General features: G+C 42.2%; 2 protein-coding genes across 5 annotated transcripts in view; one reads left to right on the top strand and one right to left on the bottom strand.

Annotated features, from left to right (window-relative positions):
* The first annotated feature begins 1,759 nt into the window (after positions 1 to 1,759).
* MFSD4B (major facilitator superfamily domain containing 4B) lies at positions 1,760 to 12,657 on the top strand. 2 transcript variants are annotated; one of them, XM_075046785.1, is made up of 4 exons: positions 1,760 to 2,198; positions 2,353 to 2,521; positions 5,477 to 5,593; positions 7,892 to 12,657. In XM_075046785.1, the coding sequence occupies exons 1-4, from the start codon at positions 1,998 to 2,000 to the stop codon at positions 9,136 to 9,138; spliced, it is 1,734 nt and encodes a 577-aa protein (XP_074902886.1). In that variant the 5' UTR covers positions 1,760 to 1,997; the 3' UTR covers positions 9,139 to 12,657. The 2 variants fall into 2 exon arrangements, with proteins under 2 accessions (XP_074902886.1, XP_074902887.1); XM_075046786.1 differs by lacking the exon at positions 5,477 to 5,593.
* A 104-nt stretch (positions 12,658 to 12,761) lies between these two features.
* REV3L (REV3 like, DNA directed polymerase zeta catalytic subunit) overlaps positions 12,762 to 22,202 on the bottom strand; it is a 127,042-nt gene continuing 117,601 nt past the window's right edge. For all 3 annotated transcript variants that reach the window (XM_075046782.1, XM_075046783.1, XM_075046784.1), the window contains 5 exons: positions 20,726 to 20,863; positions 19,649 to 19,839; positions 18,502 to 18,748; positions 16,876 to 17,085; positions 12,762 to 14,419 (listed from right to left, as the gene is read on the bottom strand). In XM_075046782.1, the coding sequence (XP_074902883.1) occupies positions 14,279 to 14,419; positions 16,876 to 17,085; positions 18,502 to 18,748; positions 19,649 to 19,839; positions 20,726 to 20,863 (927 nt within the window). In that variant the 3' untranslated portion in view covers positions 12,762 to 14,278. The remainder of the gene's footprint in view (positions 14,420 to 16,875; positions 17,086 to 18,501; positions 18,749 to 19,648; positions 19,840 to 20,725; positions 20,864 to 22,202) is intronic.

The raw sequence follows: 22,202 nt of genomic DNA, 5'->3' as shown, positions 1-22,202 counted from the left end.
TGCATGCATCATTTTTAGTCTTGTTCTCCTATAAAACTTGTCATTTTTTAAAAAGTAATTTTATGTTGTATTCTGGTAATTATTGAATTTCATGTGCAGACTTTATATAAAAGTCTTTACAGTTTTTATTACCACTGTGCTCTGATTGGAATGTCCCCATTACATTTGCCCCCAAATTAATATATGGTCCAACCAGTTCATTCTGATTGCACTGATGATCCATTTTAAGACCAATGGTTTACAAACTTAAACTACTGAGTTCCAGAGTTACATGTTTCTGTAAATTTTATCTACTCTATTTTCCATTCTGGCATTTAATTTCAAACAGAACAGTTGCATTCACAAAAGGCAGAAGTAAAATTGAGGGAGGGAGGGAAACTGTAGTAGAATAGACTGAGTGGTGTTTTTAAAGAATTTTGTGGGTGGACTTTTTTGGTGTTTTGTGTTTGTCCCCCCCGCCATGAACTGCCAGTATAACTCAGTGGACATTTGATTATTTATTGGCCTACTACCAATTTCACCTTGACTTACCTTGGCAGTATGCAGTGTTTCCTCATTGACAGCTTCAGTAAATCACAGGAGTTCATTCACGTTTCCTTTGTAGTAGGGCAAAATATTTCATTTTCTTTAACAAACATATCTGATGATAAGGGGGAAATACTCCCATTCCACGTGGGGTTATTCTCTAGACTGCTTGTATTTCATATTAAAATTTGAAAAAGATGCCCAAAACCTTGATGAGAGCCTGAGGGCTGTTGCCATTTGTACATGCTTAAGGTACAAAACCTCTTTGTATGTGAAACAAAAATGAGAAGATGGCTATGGAATGTTTCAAATACTTTTGTACCTTTTTCAGGAAGCTATTTTTATACCAGCATTTATCATGAAAGCTAATTAACAAGGCAAAATACTAACACCTGGAAATGCAGTTTAACTTGTATATTATTTTCAGAAAAGAAATACTGTTATTTTATACTTGAGACTATTTTACTTGGAATACTTTCTGCTGATGGACCTATGACCGGAAGCTCAGCAGTGTTCTGCAGATGTTTTGACAGTAAGACTTTGCAGTCCTTGCAAAGATCTGAACAGTCAGATTTAAATGTTATCTTGCATAGTGATTTGTTGTAGCTAGATTTTTTTTTTAATGCATGCCTCCATTCCCTCAGGTTATCCTAAACTGGAGCTGTACCTGCAACATGCTAACCAGTGCTAGGAGAAACAGGATTAGGTTGCTGTAATCTACATGCAATGCCTGTTTTATTTTGGCATGTATTTCTGTTCAGAGCAGCTCGGAAAACAGACACAATTCAGCTTGGAACTGCCCTTGTGGGGCTTAAAAGTGACAGGTATGGAAGTTAAAGCTGTTCTTATGGTGAATAGCACCTCTGTACCCAACAGTGCTAATGAGACATTTTGAAAAACCTGTAACTGCTCTTGGCAAGGGGTAGAAATGACGTGGGAGTGATTTGGTACTAGTTAAGGGGAGTTAAGGGTCAACCCTCCCCCCGTGTCTTGGCAAACTCTGTAAGCGTGATTGACATAGGCCGTGTAGGAAGCCAAGACCTTTTATGCTCGGTTGTCCGAAAGGTCCAGTACGCTTTGAGGATTGGAAAAAAAAAAAAAAATAAATCTGTTTTTTAATTGACGGGCTCCTCACTATAACGAAAGCAGCGGCTGTCGGCAGTGTGCAAGCTCAGCTGTTACTCTCCCCAGCGTTCCCACCCTTCGGAACCCGCCCAGAGGCGGCGGTCGCTGCAAGACGTCCAAAAAAAAAATAAAAAAAAAAATACAAAAAAGGTAAGTCCGTCCGTCCTTCCTTCCTTCCTTCGGCGGCCGCCGCCATCTTTCCCCTCCCGCGCGCCGCTGAGCACGCCGGGAACTGTAGTCCCGCCCCCCCTCCCCCCGCGCGCGCCGGCCGCCATGCGAGGGGGCGGGGCCGGCGGTCTCGCGGTCCGCAGCGGCCGTTGGTGCCGGCGCCGTCGGCGCGAGGAGCCATGGCCGGCGCCGAGCGGAAGAAGCACGTCCGGTTCGCCGCCCCGGGCGGGGGGGAGACGGCGGCGGCGGCGGCGGGTCCGCGCCTCCCCGCCGCGCCGCAGGCGGAGGTGGCCGTGACCGGCGGCGGCTGGCGGTGCGGGGAGGGAGCCGCGCTGCGGTGGTGCATCTCCGGGGCGCTGTGCGCGGCCTTCCTGGGGCTGGTGAGCGCGGGGGGGGCGGGGGGGGCTCTCCGGCCCCTTCTTTCCTTCTTCCCTTCCTCCTGTCCCTCCGCCCGGGGAGGGGGGGAGAAGGTGGTGGTGGTGGTGGTGGGGTGGGCGCGGGGTCAGCCCACCCCCCCTCTACGATGTGTTGCAGGGGATGAGCATCGCGGTGCTGGGGCCCACCTTCCAAAACCTGGCCGCCAACGTCCACAAGAACGTCAGCGACATCTACTACATCTTCGTGGGACGGTCCTTGGGCTACCTGGGGGGGTCGGTGCTCGGGGGGGTGCTCTTCGACTCTATGAACGCCCACCTCCTCCTCGGTGAGTGCCGGGCCGGGCCGAGGCCCAGCCGCCGGCCCTGAGGGAAACGGCTCCCTCAGAAGCTGCTGGGGTCGACTTCTCCCCCCCTTCGCTCTCCCCCTTCCCCTCACGCCGCCCGTGAGGGGGACGGTGCTGTCGCGTTGATGGCGGCCGTGTGTGGAGACACGGAAACCGGGGGCCTGTGGCGCCTGGTCGTCGTCCCCCCATATCGCTGCCCTTGTGCTGCCGCTCGCTATCGCGACGCTCCGTTGGGTTCGGTTTGTTTGGACGTCGCGTGTGCCCGAGCGTTGCGGCCGTACAGCGTTGTTTACGAGTGGTTGGGCTCGCTTGGGCATATCGGTTGCGGTAACCGGTTTTGAACTGACAAAACCTGCTTGGATTGACCAAAAGGTGCCTTTGGTTTGGACAGAAAAAGTATAATGGGATCCCCCCCCCGCTTTGTATCAAGGAATACGCTTATTATAGATCCTCTTGGAACAGACAGGCTTCTGTAACGTCACTCTATGAAACACATATACAAAACAGGGGAAGCTGTGTTTTGGCTTTCACATGCAGGCAGCAGAAACCTCCAGCAGTTATGCTGAGGCACACTTCTTTTATGAAGCTCTCACCACAGCCTTCCCTTTCTTAAAGCTCGTCAGAAGCCATCATCTTCGTGTACTGAACAAAAGTACTGAGATTTTGACTGGAGGACCTTAGCCAGATTAGAACTTAAAAAGTGGATAAACATTAAATACCACCTGTGATGGTGGAAACTTGCTGCTCAGTTGCTGCTTAGCTATGAAAACGTTTAAACTATAGGAGCCACAGTCTTACAAGTTTTCTGGACACATGGAAACTCTCTCTGGCAGGAGCACAGGACTGGCTTCATCCTGGCAGAGCGCGGCTGCTCGGCTGTCGGGTCGCCAAGAGCTACATTCAGCATCCAGAAACAAAGTGCTCCTTTTAGAGTCCTGTTAGTGTCTCGTTCAGGTAGAGATGCTCAGAGCACACCTAAAATAGTTGGAAGCCCTGTATTTTTTTTTTCTTCCAAGTGCAGTAATGGCAGTAGGTGCCTTCGTGCTGTAGGTTAGGGACTAAACCAAATACTGGGGCTCACTCTTTTCCTTCTCCTTCCCATGCTTTTACTTGGGGAGATTGAAACAGAACTGTGCCTCCCCTGCAGACCGTGCTGTAATCACAGGGTCAGTTCAGGGAATATGAGAAGATCCATTTTCCATTGCTAGCGTTTGAACTAAGTCTCTTCTTATCCCTGTATGCCTGTCTCCTGCTGTCAGGAGCAGTCGTGTCATAGAATGTCTGTCTCTCCTCTCTTTTTTCCCCCCTCTTCTTGTCTTCATCTTCCTGGATCAGTCCTCATTTGCTCCTGCTCTAAAAGGTCTTTATTTGGTCTCCTTCCTGTTCTTTATTCCTCTTCTCCAGAACACCTGTAAAGTGGGTTTCCTTTAGCCTCTTTGTGCATCTGACAAGGTGAGAGTTGTCTGTGTCTGACGTTTGAGACTTTACCTTTTGTAATGGAATTAATACACCCAGGGAAGTGAGTGTTACCTTGAAATAGTTTAGTATTTGCTTCTTTTCCTGAGGCATCACACAGGCTAGCTGTCTGTCAACAACGCTTGGAAAATGATTCATCTCCTAATCCTTTCCAATTTGGTAGTGCTTTTGGCAAAAGCATGATTTGAACTACTGAATCGTCTCTCATTTTTATCATCTGAGGGCTGCCTGTAAGAGATTTTGGCTCGTGTAGTTTTACCTCCCGTCTTTCAACTGCTGAAACTTTGCTACTGTACAGAGAAAAAATGGAAGGTGTCGTCTGTCTTTGTCAAGGAAGCTGTACTTAATACACCCCATTTTAGCTTTTTCTCTATGCAGCTCAGCATGCTTGCCTTCAAAAATGTTTTGAAGCATATAATCCAAGTATCTTGCTAGGGCTCTAGGGTTCTGGATATTTAGTTTTTCCTTTGCTGCTGCTGCTGTTTTTGTTTGGAATTAACCTAAGTAAGTTCTTAATTACATCAGTCCCCGTTGATCTTTAAGTATCTGCCTCACCTATGATCAAGCATTGATTTGAAAAATAATAGGGATGTTTGAACTGGTACAAGCTTTCTAAAAACCTAATGCTGTATATTCAAGATACTAATTACAGATTATTTTATTATGAAGGTGATGATAAGCATAGAATTTAACTGCTGAACTTCTTCCTAAATTGTAATAAAAATAATTTCTATCTGCTAAAACACATTTTTTGAAAGGGCATGTTGTAAGTGTAGTTAATAATAGCAAAACTAATACAGTTAATGAGTTGCCACTAAATTTATGATGAGAAATTTTGTAGTTCTGTCTCTTAAAATTCTAGAAATCCCTTGGAATACATCCCTCATGTGAGAACAGAATATAAATGAAAGTCAGCATTTTTATATGGAGGTCGCATATTGGCCAAGGTGCAATCACTTTATAGGATTTTAAGAGTTTAGTGATTTGGGTTCTTTTAAAGTGGAGCCAAATTTAATGCTCTGCAATTCTCAGAGGGAAAACTTCACACTGTTCAAAACCACGTTTTACTTCTTTCACAGTAAAGTAACATTTCTACATCGGGAGTTTGCAGAAGGTACTGAAATAGCACTTCAAAATCAAAAGTTTGCAGCAGACTTCTTAGTGTTCTAGCAGCAGATGCTGCTCCCTTTGTAAATAAAGCTTTAGCAAAACAGGTTTTGCATGTAGTGTTTATATTCTGATGAAATTCCTTTTTTCTAAGCGAAAAATGATTCTGTTGAACTTTCTAGTTGCTTCTGTTAATCTTGAATTGAGGTAGTTAGGTTACATGACCTATTAGGATTATTTGTAACTTTAATAATTTTGTATGTATTTGCATTTCTTGGTCTTCTCTGTGTTTTGTAGTTTAAATGGAAACTGTAGTATGTGGGGTTTTTTGTTTTGTTTTTTTAACCTTTCCAGCATTATCCATGTTTGGAACAACAGTTGGTCTTTATGGGATACCCTGGTGTAAGAAATCCCTGCTGTTAACTGTCTTGATGTCAGTTATTGGAGCTTCCATGGGAATTCTAGACACAGGTAAGGGACCACGTGGTCCAATGATAGTTCCTTCACTGAACTAATTGGAAACTGCAAGCTCACCAAAACTGTTGCTGTATTTCACGTGACACATCTTGAATTAAAAGAGGGGAGCTGTTTTACCTGGCCGGGATTCTTCGATTATTGTGGTCCTGAGACTTGCAGTGTTTGTGTCTCTGCAACAGACCTTCCTTAAGGGGTTTGGGGAGCTGGGTGTTTCATGCTTCCTGGAGAAGATCAGTACTGGTTTCAGTGGACAATTAACAGTTGTAAAGAAAGTGTCATGTGCTCTTTAAACAGTGTTTTCTTTAAATTACTCATCTACAGGAAGCTAGTCAGGTTATGGTTCATTAGTGTTAGCTGGAGCTAAGTTAGTCCTGCGCAAGCCCTGTTGTAGAGAAGAGAGATTCTCACGGTTACTGTGTTGGAGAGTTGGCCACCTAAAGCTGGCTGGGTGGCATTCAGGGGGTTCACAGCAGACGTTTGCTGCCATAGCTCGCTCACAGTACTGTGGCATCCATCTCCCTGAATTAAGGGATTATTTGCTACCCTTGGCCAGCCTTGCTTAGGTGGTCGGCAATACACATTTATTCTGTGCTCCAGATTGTAAGTCTGTGGTGTGTGCATACTGCAAACGGCCTGGAAAAAAACACTTTTGCTGGAAAGCTATTCAAAACCAATTTCTTAGGAGAGGCTCCTTACTGGAGGAAGATGTACTGGTGAAGCTGCAGAGCAAATTCTACAGGTGCGGTTATACCAGAGGTATGAAAAAGAAACTCCCACAGAAATAAGTTCAGCGGGCATGGCTTAGAAGGGATGAGTTAGTGATGGCTGGCTGTAGCAGACAGTTTGGATCGTGAGGTGAGGCCATGGCAAGAGACCTAAGCACGCTTAGAGACGACTGAGGAACGCTGGCGTACTTGCAGATGGGGATCAGGAAACAACCAAAACCACGTCAGCAGCGGAGTGTTCTGCCGTTGCTGTAGAAGGTGGTGGTGAAGCCGCAACAGGCGGCCACTCGGCTGGCACCTCTCCAGTCGTGTCCCAGCAGCGTGCCAACTTCCCTGGCTTACTGAGGGAGCCTGTGGTTACTTACTAGCCAGCAAGGTACTACTGGATCTGGTTGACCAGCTTCAGGGCAGGCTTATTTCTGAGAAAGAGCTGGCTAATGAATCAGCCTAGCTAGCCAAAACAGCTCTGGAAGCATCCCAGCCAGGGAGGTCCTGGTTTTGGTGGCTTGGCTGGTAGGCAACACAGAGGAATGATGAACCATCTGCTGTAATTCTGCGGAGTTTGAGGGAGCTCTCTTAACACTAAAAAGAGCATGATCCAGGATCCAGTATTGAAAAAAGTGGTTTTGCTTGGCACAGGTTATGCTAAATAACCTGAGAGCAGAGATGTATTTGCTGTCTCTGGTAGGATCATTATACATAGCACTTGGTTTAAAAGTTCTTCATGTGGGAAAATCTTGTCGGCTAATTGTAAAAATGCCTTCAGTGGTGGGTGTGCTGCTTGGAAGTCAGACCTTTGAGGCAGGGAGACTTCCCAGCCTGAGCAGGAGTAGCAGGAGAAATGAAGAGCAAGGCAGTAGAGTGTAACTGAATTCATTTGGAAGAGTGCTAGTGCTGAGTGACAAGGGCTGCTGTACTGTAGCACAGGAATTTGATTATTGTTCTTATTTTCTTGCATTCTTCTCAGGAACTACTTAAAAACGTCTCTCAGATCTTATTTTTCTAGCATTAATGTTGATCTGAGGGTGTTGTAGTTTGGTCTTTGCAGCAGTATTGTTGTAAACTTTTCTGCTTCTGGAAAGTCATTTGAATGCAGTTGGGGTAGTTCGAGCCCATCAGAAGCAAGTGATTCTTGATATTTCCTGGGATGTTGTTTAATGAAGCCTCTGATTCTTAGCATTGTGCATTGTTGCTTTTAATACTTACAGAAATGAGAAGCAGTTAAACTTGCTCTTTTGAAAAAAGGCTGAAAAAATGCTGCAAATTGTCAAGCAGAGTAACAAAGTATGGCCATTGCAGCTGGATTAAGCCACTGCGTGGCTCTTCATTTTGACTGCTGTGAATACCCTCCTGAAGCTCAAGTAATCACGTGGGCTTAAGGTGCTTACAGACAGAATTTCAGTTAACTGCAGTTTTGCACGTTGTATTTGCTAAACCTGGTATTATTGCAAATTGAAGCTAGTAACATTAGTAACATAAGTTATGGTTTGCTTTGTCCTGTTCTTTCTTTAGAACAGTATCTGGTTTCAGACTGAAATGACTGAATCCTCCTCTCTCCGGTCTGCAGGTGGCAATGTACTGGCACTGAATACCTGGGGAGCAGAGGCTGGGCCACACATGCAGGCCTTACACTTCAGTTTTGCTGTCGGTGCGTTTGTGGCTCCGATCCTGGCTAAAATGGCCTTGGGAGGCTCCGAATCTAAAGACCTTCTTCCAGTAGCTGAAAAGACAAACCAGTCTGTCCTGAGGTCTGTGCCAGCAGCATCAGCTGCATCAGCTACGTCAGCACTGAAACACCATCTTGGTGCAGATTTTTTGTGGTCCTATGTTGTCATAGGGACCTATCTTCTGTTAGTTTCTTTCTTCTTTTTTATTTTGTATTCAAAGGGCAGCTCGGCTCGAGACAAATCAAAGGCTTCTCTGCAGAAGTGCATGTTTGCCAAATACCACTACGCTCTTATTATTCTCCTGTTCGTATTCTTCTTCTGCTATGTGGGAGCAGAGGTCACTTACGGCTCTTACATATTTACTTATGCAAAGGTCTTTGCCGACATGAAAGAAAACGAAGCAGCCGCTTTGAATTCTGTCTTCTGGGGCGCGTTTGCCGCTTGCAGAGGAGTGGCAATATTCTGTGCTGCTTGCTTGTACCCTGGCACCATGATCCTGCTGAGCATCATCGGCTCTGCTGCCTCCTCTTCGTGCTTGGCCTTCTTTGCAAGGTACCCAGCTTCGCTGTGGGTTGGAACCGCTGTGTACGGCGCGTCGATGGCTACCATCTTTCCCAGCGGCATTTCCTGGATAGAACAGTACACGGTCGTGCAAGGAAAATCGGCTTCTCTCTTTGTGATTGGCGCCGCGCTGGGCGAGATGTGCATTCCGGCCGTGGTGGGGTATCTTCAAGGAAGGTTTCACCACGTTCCCGTGGTGATGTACACTGCCTTGGTGACTTCTGCAATGACAGTTATGCTCTTCCCTCTGATGTACAAATTGGCCAACTCTCCCGGCGAGAGCGACTTGAAAGAAATGAGTGAGAGCGAGGACCGGAAAGCTTTGTTGTCAAACTCGGGGCTTAATGAGGATGAAGAGGATGAGGAGGATGCAGGAGAGTGGAACGAAGCAGACTTTGAGGTAATAGAAATGAATGACACGCTGAGAAACTCTGTGATAGAGACCTCCCGTAAGATACCGGGGGACTCTCCAGCCAAAGTCTCCCTCCAGCCCCATCTGGACAATGTACTGCGCGATTCTCCAGTGGTTGCTGGTGGCTCCCCTGGGAGGAAAAACATGAATGTTGACCGGGAGAAGAATGATTAAAGTAAAAGCTGACTTTCTGTTTTTTGAAGGGAAATGCAATTGAATTGTAGCTGTTCTTGTAAAGTGGTTCAGGAATCCTTTTATAGTGGTGAGGAGCGCAGCATGTTCATTTCTGTGTTTGTCCGGCCCTTTCTCCTCTTTCATTTTCAGTCTGCAGTTGTGTGGGAAAGCCCATGATGACATGAATGAGGTAACGTGGTAAAATGTATAGACTACACCAAAAATGTTAAAACGTAAGAGACGTTTTCTAAATGTGAGGCGTGCGTTTAAGTAATATATGCTGTAATAAGAACTAACTAGGAAAGAAGGGGACTGCTCAGACCACTCAGTTTTTTGGGGTGGGTGAAGGGTGCAGTTCTGAGGTGCTTGGTCACAAAACATTTTCACGAGAGAGGAGTGAAATCTGTTATCTGTGATGCTGAACTTCCTTACCTCGTGAAAGAGGAATGTTTCTACTGCATTGAAAGTTTGTGAGTGACGTAAACCAGGAAATCAAGTCAAATTTCAGGTGATGCCCAGCGGCTGTAAATTGGATAACCTATTGGCAAACTATATAATTTCCTGGTTCTGTCACTAAGATGAGAAAAAATTAAAAATTAATTTTTAGGGGTGGAACTATGCCTTTGGGTCGTTTAAAAGCAGTGTATGGGAAGGGGGACAAAATGGGTCATATTAATCTGCTATAATGCATAACTCTGATTTACTAGTTAAACAGTGGTGACAAATCTAAAAGGTCCAAAGTACTTGTGATTGTAATTACTGCATTACCACTGAAATCAAGAAAAGTATGATGATAAAATTATATGTAAACGGATTACTTAATATGTGGTATTGACACAGAGCTGTGGTATTTTAAGCCAGTTGTTTAAATTAAGGTTATAACAACCTTTCTGCCTTCCTGTGCCAAGACTTGAACGTAGCGATGCGTTAAAGTGAAAATTTGTAAACGAGAGGGGGAACTGTCGATGAGACAATCCTTTTGATCGCATGCCCCTTGCCAGTTGGATTGGTGCTGTTTGGGTTTTGTTTCCTTGGGCGATGACTTAGGGGCAGACGCTTCCTACTGGAGCGGGAGTGGTTTGTAGTTGTAGGTTCATTGCTGCTAAGCAGCAAGTCCTGGGGAAGGACCAGTCATGCCTGCGAGCCCTCCCCAGTAAGAGCCAAAAATGCAGCAGCTAATGGCAAAATCTGATTCTGAAGCAGCAATCTTGCAATTTGTCTACTTGAAACTCCAAATTTGTAGGTTAAATATATTTTTTTTTCTTTAAGGCTGTGTGATCAGAATGTGCTCATGTTTGGGTTTTTTTAACTTTGCACTTTTATTAGTGTTTTTCTTGCTAAGAAGTTTAATTTACCAACGCAAGAGCTCTAGATGTAACATAGCACAGAACCTTAGATGTTCAGTGTATTTTCAGGTCTGGTTTTGTTCCCTCTCTTGTCCTTTGAGTGTGCAATCTCAATTCTAGCCTAGAATCTCTTGGCTTTTTCCTTTCTTCTGAGAAGCGGAGTAAGAAGCAGGAGTCAGCTTGTAGCGAAACGCGTACAGCTTTTGCATCTGGCCATGTTGAAGGGCCTCCCTCTCCCCCAGCTGTTGGCACTTAAATGCCATTGTGTTTTTGCCTGATTCCTATTTTTTTTTTCCTCGTGTCTGTATGTGCACTTCCGTGGCATCTTTTCCAGTGCAATGCATGAACCTGCACTTTAAAACATGGCCTTGTTTTACTTGCTACACAAGGGTTCTCTTCTTCGCTTGAAGTAATGGTAAATGCTTTTAAGTATCAGGCCAAATCCTGTCCTAGGTACACGTGACAGTGTTTGTTCAAGAGGAGTAAGGCTGTACGGCCTCTGTGTTCAGTCAGTTTCATATGGTAACAGAGGAGGTGGTGTGGCAGAGGCGGCCACTTAAGTAAGTGCAGATCAAGGCTGCATTTCTTCAACTTCCCTGTTCCCTTTTTTCCTCCCGCACACTACAGTTACCGCTCCGTGTGTGCAGAAAGCAAGGGGTGGTCTCTGATGGTCAGGACGAATCCTGCTGGCGGATGGGGGTGTGGGGGGAGTGATAACTGCTTCTGCTCTGCTTTTGCAGGAGTTCCTGCCCCCCGGGAAGTCACAGGCTTCCTTCAGCAGAAACTGGGTTTGGTGCAGGACAAACAATAACAAAAGATCTGGCCGTGGTTCTGTGGCAGCTCCCTGCTGTAATGGCAATCCATAGACTTTACCTGAACCGATGGCGAGGTAAAAAAAGTTTCCCCATTCCTGAGATCATGTTGCCAGAAGAGAATTAGTTTAGTTTAAGAAACCCACCTGGCAACCAGGAAGATTTTAAATAATCCCCAATTCATATGCTAATTTTTTGAATGAAATTCCAAATTGGAATGTCCTCCAAGTAAGATTGTTCTCAGGGATAACTAACATGTCTTGCATGATCGAGTACTAAAAACCAGAAAATGCAACTAAAGCCACATTGGGAAATGTGCTCTTTGAACCTTATCTATCTACTTGCTGTTTAGATATACAGTTATTTGTGTTTCTGTCTGTCTTCCCAACAAATGTGAAAATACTGTGCAAAACAAAGTTTTTTGTTTTTTTTTTTTAAACTGGCTGTATTAATTATTCCTGCATGAGTCACTTGAATTCATCACCGTTTTCCCCCTTTAAAACAGGAGGATTGAGTAGTAGGAATGCAGCAAGAGCCTGGAATGCCAAGGTAAGAGCAGCCTTTTTCAGAAGGTACAGGATCCAAAAACCAGTGGCAGGAAGACAGAGCGGAACTCCTGTAGTTATCTTGAGCAGTACTGTGTAGAATCATGTCTGATTGATATGTGCAGGCCTTTGTCTGGATGGTGTCTAAATTCTGAGTCATCTCAGCGAGCATTTATGAGCCTTCAATGTCTTAGTTCTGGCCTCAAACTTGAAATGGAATGTACTTACAGAGCTTGTTCTTATCCCCTAAAAGCATGCTTTTAATAGCAGGGGCTGCCCTTTGATGAGAATGAAATGTTTAAAGCAATTTAAGATTAAAACAGATCTAGGACATTTCCAACAATGAGCCCAGCTCACAGCAGTTCTAGACAGCCTTGATGTTCAAGGCTGTAGCTTCCATAGTTCTTGGATTTTGGTGTTCCTCAAGGCTTGTTTTTAGACAATGAATGTTAGTTTTCACAGGTTTGAATTTCCTTCCAAAGTAAGTTGCTTCCTGGCATATACAGTTAGAGTGAGGATCTATTTACAGTGCCTTTTAAGTTACAGATCCTCCAGAAAGCTTAAACTTACATGTTATGGGTTGAAATTACTTGAAGCAAACTGTATTACTTTACCTTACTATTGTCTTGCTTACGCTAGAAAAGTCATCTCGATGTTGAGGACAAGAACCGTGGTCCATAGATTAGATGAGGTAACTGAATTTTTGTCCATAAAGCCAGGACCGAGTTGAAGATAAGCACTTGCCCATTTACTCTAGTGTTAAAGGTAACCTCTTGCAGTTAAATGTCATTTAATATTTTTATTTATCCCCGCTGGATTGTACCACAAGCACTAATGTGTTAGTCCTGGCATTTGCACTTTTATTCTGTACATGACCAGTGCTAGAATGCAAGAGTTGGGAAAGTTTTGTGCCTTGATGGTTGTTTTTTTTTTTTTTTTTTTAGTTACTTTGCATAAAAGTGCATCGCAATCTGTGGGTGTTCTATTATGTATTTAATAGTTTTTACTCTGCTTGGTGTGGGTTTACATTGTACCGTATAATGTGGAATTTAATAGACTGACTTGTATCTTGAATGTAATAAATTCTTAACTGGAGAAGGCACTCAGGTTCCTTGATGTAAATAAAGTTTTGTTCTATTTTTCAAAGCTACCCTGGACTTCTAAATTTAAAACTTACTCCTGTTTTGACTAATGGGAAACTGGAAATGTTTCTTTTCTGGTTGGGGGAAGGCCTTCAAGAGTTGATACTGAGGTTTTAGATCCCAAAGCTTAAGGTGGAAACCGAACTGTGGCTTCTTTGCTCAAATAAGAGTTGTCTTGTTTACGTTACTATTTGTGTGCCAAATGAGGGAAACAAATGTGTCTGCAGTTGAGGGTAAATGTAAAAAAAGCATGCAATTTTTACCATATCATTTTATTCAACTTTAATATGGTTTCCATTATTAACTTCTAAAACAAAATGATTTCCAGTTTAGAAAACAATGCACTGACCACATAATTCCTTTTCCATTTTATACAGTTATACAAATATTCTAAATACACATTTTGTCAAGATGGTGGCAAATAAGATTTAACTGTACAGTACATAAGGAAAGAAAATATTTTAAGCATATTTAGAAGCAATAGAAATGTCTATACAAAACAAGCAAAAATGGAATAAAATTTTATATTTAAAGTATTGCAACAGTCCCACAGGTTTGTAACAAAAATGTCTTTGCACAGTTCCTCACAATGCCCCATTAATAGCTAAAGCAAGACAGCAATTTTTAGAAAATAATGTTTCAAAATGCTACACATGATACTACTGTTTGCACAGTCTGATCAAAATAACAATCTACTTGGAATCAAGCAAAACTTAGGAGGAGATATACCAACCAACTTTAAAATTATCTGTATAAAAGTCATTGCACATTATTTTACTCAGTTGTTTGAAAAGTAAAAAAGTGTATTTACAAAATATTTCGCAGACAAAATTATAAAGTGAATGGATAATATATAAGTAACACGTCTTGATACTGACAGTTCAAGAACACACACTAATGGTTTTATCGTTTCAAGAGGTTTTCAGTGCTCCTTCCTCCAGGAAGTAAACTTGACTTCTACTTTGAAATGGATTTACAAGATGTTACACATAGCTATTTCAACATCAGCATTATAAAACAGTATGTTAGAAACATGAGAGAAAGAAGAAATTTGTACATCTTAAAAAGTGAGCTATTCATAGATCAACAAATGTTTGTTGTTTTGTTTTTTATTTTTTTTTTTTTTAATTTAGTTAGGATAAGCGTTCATTATTCTTCAGATAATAAACCCAACAGTTAAAATGGAAATCCTGGACTAGATGAGAATTGAAAAAGCACCATGCACAATAGTCTTAGTGTGGTAAACACTGAAGAAAAAAAAAAAATAGCACCTGGAATCCTGTAACACATATCATTTAAAACTGGTCAAGTAGCTGGCGAAGATACGGTGCCTTTGACAGTTCTCTGCTTACTCTGGAGAGCTTGAAAAGTACTGGACAGTTGAGGGAGACACACTGGATCTGCCGATCAAAGCAGCCTGTACAGTTCTTGCATATCTAGATTACATGTAAAAAAGCAAAACAGATTATTTCAACCTTAACAGAAGCAAGGCATAATCACTTGGGACTACCAAGGCCTCAATGTTCTATCAGCAGAACAGGCACAGCCCTACCAGCACCAAGCTTTTCCCCAAAGCAGAGGGATCCAGAGCAGCTCCATTCTCTGCTGCAGCCAGACTGCTCATTGTGCTGCTGCTGCCTGCCCAGCCCACACCTGGAACCCAGCAGAGATCAACAGCTTGACTGTACAGCTCAGGTTTCAATCCTGCTAATTTAAGTTCTACTCGTATGTGGTGGCACTTGGAAAAATAAGGTCAATAAGTTGAGTGGATTTCAGTGCGGCAGTGTGTTATATTCATGTTAAACTTACCCTGTATAAAAGTTTCCTAGTGAAAAAAGACAAAACTGTTATTCTGTAGTTATTCTCTACACAGGAAAGGGACTTAATAAACTACTCCTGTTTCAAGATAAGCTTCAATTAGAGTTTTACTTCCCAAGTCAGAGTTAATCAATCCCAAGACAAACACACAGGGCACGTAGGTGCCACTGCTCTCCTCATTCATGGAACTACTCCTTAACATAGTTAATGCTGCTTGGAAGTACTTGTAACATGAGATGCCTGATGAAATAAAATAACAGCAGGCACAGATTCTCCAAAGGTAGCTAAAGGCCCCTGCTTTGCTATTTTATTTTTAATCCTTTCCAGTATCTGCCACCTTCAACGGTTTTTCCAAAAAGTCAGAAATTTGCTTCCAACCAGACCTGTGTTTTGTAACATCAAAATGTTACACAATGTTATCCTATGGTTTGCATAGTTTGAACACCACATCAAAATCATATCCATTGCTTTTAGCATCAGTTCTTTTCCTTCTTTCCATGTTAAAGTATTTGGGCACCAGTGACCCTCTCAGCCAGACCTGTATCAGTCAGCATGGAATCCCTGCAGACCAGAAACTCAAACTGACAACAGCTGGAGACGAGCAGCCCCTCGGCCATGTCCCACACGCGGCACCTCAGAGGATACCAGTCCTCTGACCTGCAACCGTGACCAAAAGGAACAGGACTTAAATGGTTTGTTCCAGATTTGTAACCACTAGAAGAACCTCAGAAATAAGCCTACAAGAGTTCTTTTGAGAGGAACTGTGGCTGGTTTCAATGCAAGGGACCAAACTAAACGGTACTCGAGACACTTTCTAAGTTCAGTTTGCATAGAGGGGAGAAGTCAATCTATAGCATGTAATTTTTAAGTGCGTTTTAAAATAAGGTACAATTCAGCGTTACCAGTTTTCTGCTAGCTCTGGCATGTTTATAATCTAGGAGGGCCAAGAATTTAATCTGTGAAGGATATGTACATCTTCATATTAAAATAAGACAGGTGCTCTTACAGAGAGGTTGAGTCATCAAACCCTAACTAGAACGGGATCCCAGGCCTTGCTGACCTGTTGCATGTTGCAGGGACAAGAGCATGTTCTGATCAAACCCACTAATCCTTCCGTGGGGCTGGACCAATCTGCCAGGTTCTGATTTATTCCAGAACAAAAGCAATGTAAAAGGTTCAGAGTACTACAGGAACACTGCAGAACATGCATCGCCTTCCTTTACTGCCATTTACAATGCAGATTGGAGCAAATATTACAAAATACAGCAAGAAATAGAAGTCCACACCTTAGTAATGCAATATTTATGAATGGTGAATTATAATGGTTTTCTAGCGAGAGCCCCATGGGAGCCTATCAAATCAATGCCTAGACTACACTAACATTTATATCCCTGCAATTCAGAAAAGTCTTTAAAATGGTTCATGCGCTAGTGCTAAAAATAAATTTATACAAAAAAATTATTAATTATAAAATACAACAGTACAAAAATTAGGTGAGGATATGCATATGTATCTGCAAGGGGAGGCATTGTGCTTTGCTGTAATATATTCATGAGCACAGTCAGCTACCCTCTTAATTGACTTCTAGCTTGAGGGAAAAAAACCAGCTTGGAAAATTCCTATCGAGAGGAAAGGTAACAAGAAAACCCCCAAGCTAAAAAAACCTCATCCATGTTATACACATAAATAAATAAATTTTCTGGGACAAATGTTTTTGTTACTTGAACATCGTCAGTTATTTTAATGCAAAAAAGGCGAATCTTTCGTACTTTTACAACTCTCCATCACTGTCATTATAAAAAGGCACCTACAAACCATGTAAGATACTCTTAAGAAAAGGAGAAAAGCATCTTCTGTTCTGATTGCCCCCTTTGCCTTCAGTTTTATCCAAAGCTAAGGAGAGTAACAGCTGCTGTGCTGCCTTCAACAGCAATGGGAAAAGCAAACAAGCCATAACACGTTTAACACCCAGACCGTACTTCCCGTTTCTGTTGGGGGCATTCAGTAACACTCTGCCTTGTAATTTCAGCCCCTGTCTTTGGCTGACAGACATCTGACAATGCTTTAATCATACCTTGACCAGCTGTTCTTGCTTACGCTCCAGCTCTCGGATTTCTTGGTTGAGAATCACTGCCACATGCTGTGGCTGGCTTCTGCATTTATTACAGATCCCATACTGGGTCAGTTCATCACACACGGGACAGTGTAAGGTCGTGAAATACTGGGAGATTGTGCCTTTGCGTCCTTCTAGCTCACTGCGGGCAGTCGAGGCAGCTTTTTGAATCTGTTAAAAAAAGTAATTAAGAGGTAATGAACTTTCAAGAGAGCAGCTCACCTTATTCCTAGATTACATAGCCTATTTTTTTAAAAAGGAGTATGAAAGTGCAACACAGCCTGCAAGGCATGGGTTCATACACAAATTACTAACACGGATTGCATCACTCTGAAGACCGTAGCACTTGCCCTGAAGTGACACACTGAGCAGAGCCCACCCACACCTATTTCACAGGGAATCTCACCAGAAAAGAACAAGAGTAACCAAAGAAATCCTCAGTCACATGCTAAATTCCTGATCTCATCTCAAACTCTGCCTCCTGCAGTTGTTCCTTTGTAGATGCTGATCTGCTCCACATCCAAAGGTGCCCTGGCTGCAGCCCCAGTGGCTGCCTTCCAGATCCTGCCTCCCCTCAAGTTTCTGTGCCGGTGCAGTCCCGGTCACAGAGCTGCCACCGTCCTTTGGTCTGTGGCTCTAGCTCATGCTCCGATTTCCCCAGACAAAGCTCCACCAGGGAATTTCGTTCTCTGCACTTGCTCCTGGTGCTGCATGACGTACGCTTTGTGCTATCCTTCACTCTCCTGCCTCAGACGCCCAGCTGCTCTGCTCCCTATGACCTCCTTGGTGCTCCCTGGCCTGGCTCTTTTTGCCTTTTTAGAGCAGCTTGTTGGAGATATTTAAGGTGCGTGTCACAGTGCCATTGAAAGGTACAGAAAAGAAGCAGAACTGAAGTGGAATCAGGGCTATATTAAAAGTCTGCAGTGGGAAACATGATGTACTACTATGATGCTGAAGCCTACACTGAGCAGAGTAACCAAACTACAGAGATACACCGTCTTTCACCATCCCTTTTTGTCAGGGAAATGACAAGCTAAAATCCAGCTATCTAACACTTCTCTTCCTGCATCTCAGTGATTTAACTTTTAGGAAAGTCAGTTTTGGATATAATTAGTTTAAAATTTCTGGTGATGCAGATTTTTTAAAAAGTGTTCGTGCTGCTGGGGCATTACTGCCTTTTTTATAAAGAGGAAAGATCTTCAGACCATCTTGAAAAAACAGGAGTTCCAATATCTACTACAGAGAGATGTAAAAGGTGTTACAGCCATATAGACACATATACAAGTACTGCTAAAAATATACAGTTACAGCAAAATATTCTTTTAAACTATGGAAGGGGTCAGAAAACAGATGATGATGGTGCAATCAACCCTGCACAGAAGGGCTGGCTGAAAAAACCTGGTTTACTAAGTGAAAAAAAAACACACAGAAGATCTAAGAATCAGGTCTGCCTGTTTGGGCATCAAACTCTGCCTTGTAAAATAACCTTTGCTGTTGCCTCGTATAAACCTCATTCCATTAAAAGTCACGATAAAACCAAACACTGTATAAATGCACTGCATTTGCAATCTGTTTTCAAACACTTACCCGTGGCAACTCATGGTACCAGCTGAAGACATCTATGCCAATAAGTGAGAACACCCTAGCCAGCGGTGGCAGAATTTGTTTGGTAATATAGTACATAGCATTCAGCCTCAGGTTGGGATCCTGTAGGACTTCAATGGGCCGCCTCACCAGCTGTATCAGGGGCAGTCCCGGCATGCCGTAAACAATCACATAGGGGACTCGCTCCCCAACTCGTGGTTCAGAGCGACGATCATAGGCGAGCATTCTCCTGTTTAAAAATAGCCTTTATAATGCATCCGGAGACAATTCATAGTCATTTCATTTGCTTGTAAGCTTCCCCATCTGATATTAGCGCTCTCCAGGCGACTGAAGTTAGTGTCTATTATAAAGCACAGGACCCAATTGTTTCGTTTTTAATTTGTCTCATGGTCAGACCCAAAATTTAGAACTTGGAACATGAGCCCTAAAGATATGTTCTGTTTCAGGTCACTTGGATTTGCATGCAGGTTGCTTTCTAGCTACCTCTTCCTTAAAGAAATAATCTATTAAAGACCAGCCAGGGTACTAAAAAGAGTTCAAGTACCCAGAAAGCAAAGGACCGTTCAATTTGAGCAGGTATCAATCCATGACTTGGAATTTTATTTTATTTAAAACGCATGGCTTAATTTGAAGACCTTTTATATTAAGCAAGGTGGCAAAATGTGCCAGCTCACATTATCTATTACTGATAAACAATATCAACAGGATGAAATGTTAACTTTAAGTAAGGTACTTTAAAAAAAAAAAGCAAAGAAAAAATTATGCCTGGTAATGTATTTCACAGCACTGAGAGACATCACTATTACAATTCTTAACATATCTAATATCTGTGAGCGATGGACAATCTTGGAGAGTGTCAAGCCCTTGTACAAAACGCAAATAAGTAATACACTGTTACAGCATCCTGACAAGACTTTACTCTTAACCATGTGTAGCTCTTTCCAGGACTATGAAATGGCTTTCTAGGACTACCTGATGCATGATCTCTCTTCACACACGGAATAAAGTCAGAGCCAACTGCTGCAACGATATCGAAAGCAGACATCTCACTGCTACCCAGAACTATAACTTGGCAGTACAAAGGTCAGCAGAAAAAATATCTACGATTAGCATTTCTTAATGTCGTTACCTGGTGATTTCCAGGGCTGGTACACAGGATCCAGGTCTGTAAGCTGAGCTCCCTCTGTACTCTTTTGCAAAGATGAAGTCTTGCATGCTGGCTTTTCCTTCCAGTAACTTCATGCATTGATTCTGAACGTACTGTTTGATCTGACTTATGTCCCGTGTTTCAAATAGCAGCTTGATAGAACGCTCAAGTATCTTTAGAACCAAAGGAGAAAGGTGAGAAAAACATGTATGTTTAACTAAAAAATATTAATGCCAAATAATTCAGTAAATTATATGGAAATATTAATACACTGTTTAGAAAAAGTATTAGTTGTGAACTAGAATGTTAATATGACAACAGGCTGCATTCTGTTCCACTCAAAGACATTCATAAACACGTTACTGGACGACTTTTTCCTCAGTTTGACACATCTTTCATGACATTAGCTGTACTCTGGCACTAAGACTGTTTCAACAATTACAGAGGATTTCCAGAGTATGAGATAAGGTGTTTTTTCCCGTCATCTATAATATTTTGCCATGACTTTCTGACCACCTCAGCAAACAAAAGAATTGGGATTAAGAAGAAAAATGGAAGTAAATCCTCCTAAGTGGTTACCTTCCTTACTGGCATAAATTTGTTTTGACTTGATTAAGAACAAGGGCCTTTTCTTTTTAATCCCCCCAACACACGGCTTAAAATAAACAGACAAGGAAGTTTATTTTAAATGAATTCTTAGCTAAACTAGATTTAAGTGACCTATTTAGCAGACACATCAGTGTGCCTCACTCATCTTGGAGTAATAACTACTTCCAGTTAAAGCGAACTGGATCAAGAATGGTCTTCTAGAGAACTTACATGGGGCTGAGGACTTTTTATGAAGTTTTTAGGGGCTGAAAGACAGTAGTTAAGATGAAAGTGCAAGTCCTTGTAATGCTGTGCAAGATCTTCAATTTATCTTTCAAATGGTTCATACCAGAAAAACAGGTGAAGTCTCAGACAACTTATAAGGACCAGAAACTCTGAGAAAGCACAAATATACAGTGAAATAACAGAATACTGTAATTTCATTCAGGATGAAATGCATGAGTATTTTACCTTGGAAACAGCAGGACAGGAGTCCCTTCTGACTGTCTCTATGCCTTTTGCGTCAAATACTGGGTCCTTCTGCTCCAGTGTTTCATACATGTAACCCACGTACCTCTTTTTAGTTTGCAGGACACATGGCAAGTAGACCTAGAAAGTTTAGAAAGAAGACAGCCCAATCTGGCATGTGTTGGGAATATAAGGTGGCTCTGAACACAGAGGGTTTCCTAAGGAATACTTCGTTTTGTTGTTGTTTGTTGTTTTAAAAAATCATTAAAACCAATAAGCTAGATCAAAGGACTGTTAAAGAATGGCTGAAGAAGTTAGGATTCAGTGGTGTTCCATTCTTAAATCACTTTATATTTCATCTAGCTGTAAAGGCTAAGCAACCTGAAACTCAGATGAAAAGTGTCACACAGTATAATTTGTTTCTAGTACCCTTTTCTGGATTGCAACTGTCAGCATTTTTAATGTAACTGTATTATCTCTCTTTCTTTAAAGGCAACAACTTCATTTTAAACATCAGAGAAGAAAACTTTCCCAGGAAAACTAGTGGCTTTGAACTTCCTATTTTCAAACTTCATCTAATTACGAGGTGCCTAAAATCAGTTAGTATCTTGATTTGGGGAAAAAGCATGCTTTTAAAATGCCTATGCTTGGAGAACAGTTTCCTCATGAATGGATTTTTAGGGTCGTGATCTCTTTTGCTTGTTTTCTCCAACCTCTTATTTCATTCTTGATTTTGTCAGTATTCCTTGACCAGTTTTAAAAGAAAGAATGGGGAACAATTTCTTCCCCGTATTACTAAGATAACACCGCATCTTCGTGGCTCTCATGGAAGAGGGAGCAGTGAGTTTAGATTGCCTCAGCCTGAAGAAGGTCCTGCACATAGGTATCCCCCTTCTTGAACAGATGCTCCAGCTTTGAGGCATTTTCCTCCTCCTGTGCTAAGAAGCTACCCTAGGAGAGTACTCAATATTTTGACCCACAGATGAATAAGGGCACTTGAAGTGAAGCACCTGAACATCTTCTCAAGTATATCCTTGCACCTAGTATTTTTTTCTGGCTAATTACTCTTCAGCTTAATGACACAGAATTGCCTCGTAGTGGGAAGGGTCCCTGTACATTAGTCAGTGAGGAAAAGTTTCTGTGCCTTCCACAGGTATCCTGACTTTTCTTGCTAAGATTCTTCTACTGTATTTTCTGTGAAAAATGGTAATTTGCTTACAAATTCAGATTGAACCTGTTGAGTCAGGTACGTACTCTGAAAATATCTAGAGCACCTGAACTGATTGCTAATGACTTTCCAATGATAAGCTTCCACCAAAATTAGTATCACATTGCCTTGCTCTTCTATAAAAGGCTTATTGTCATTAATACTTCTTCCAAAAGCCTACTGAATGGATTTTTATAATTTTTCATTTTATATGTATATGTATCACATGGACATATCCTGAAGTGTGCTAAGGCTAGCTGAAGAATAAATATC

This window comes from Buteo buteo, chromosome 15 (assembly GCF_964188355.1).
Source record: "Buteo buteo chromosome 15, bButBut1.hap1.1, whole genome shotgun sequence".
Lineage (NCBI taxonomy): Eukaryota > Metazoa > Chordata > Aves > Accipitriformes > Accipitridae > Buteo > Buteo buteo.
The sequence above is the reverse complement of the archived record's forward strand: the minus strand, read 5'-3'. Positions and strand labels throughout refer to the sequence as shown.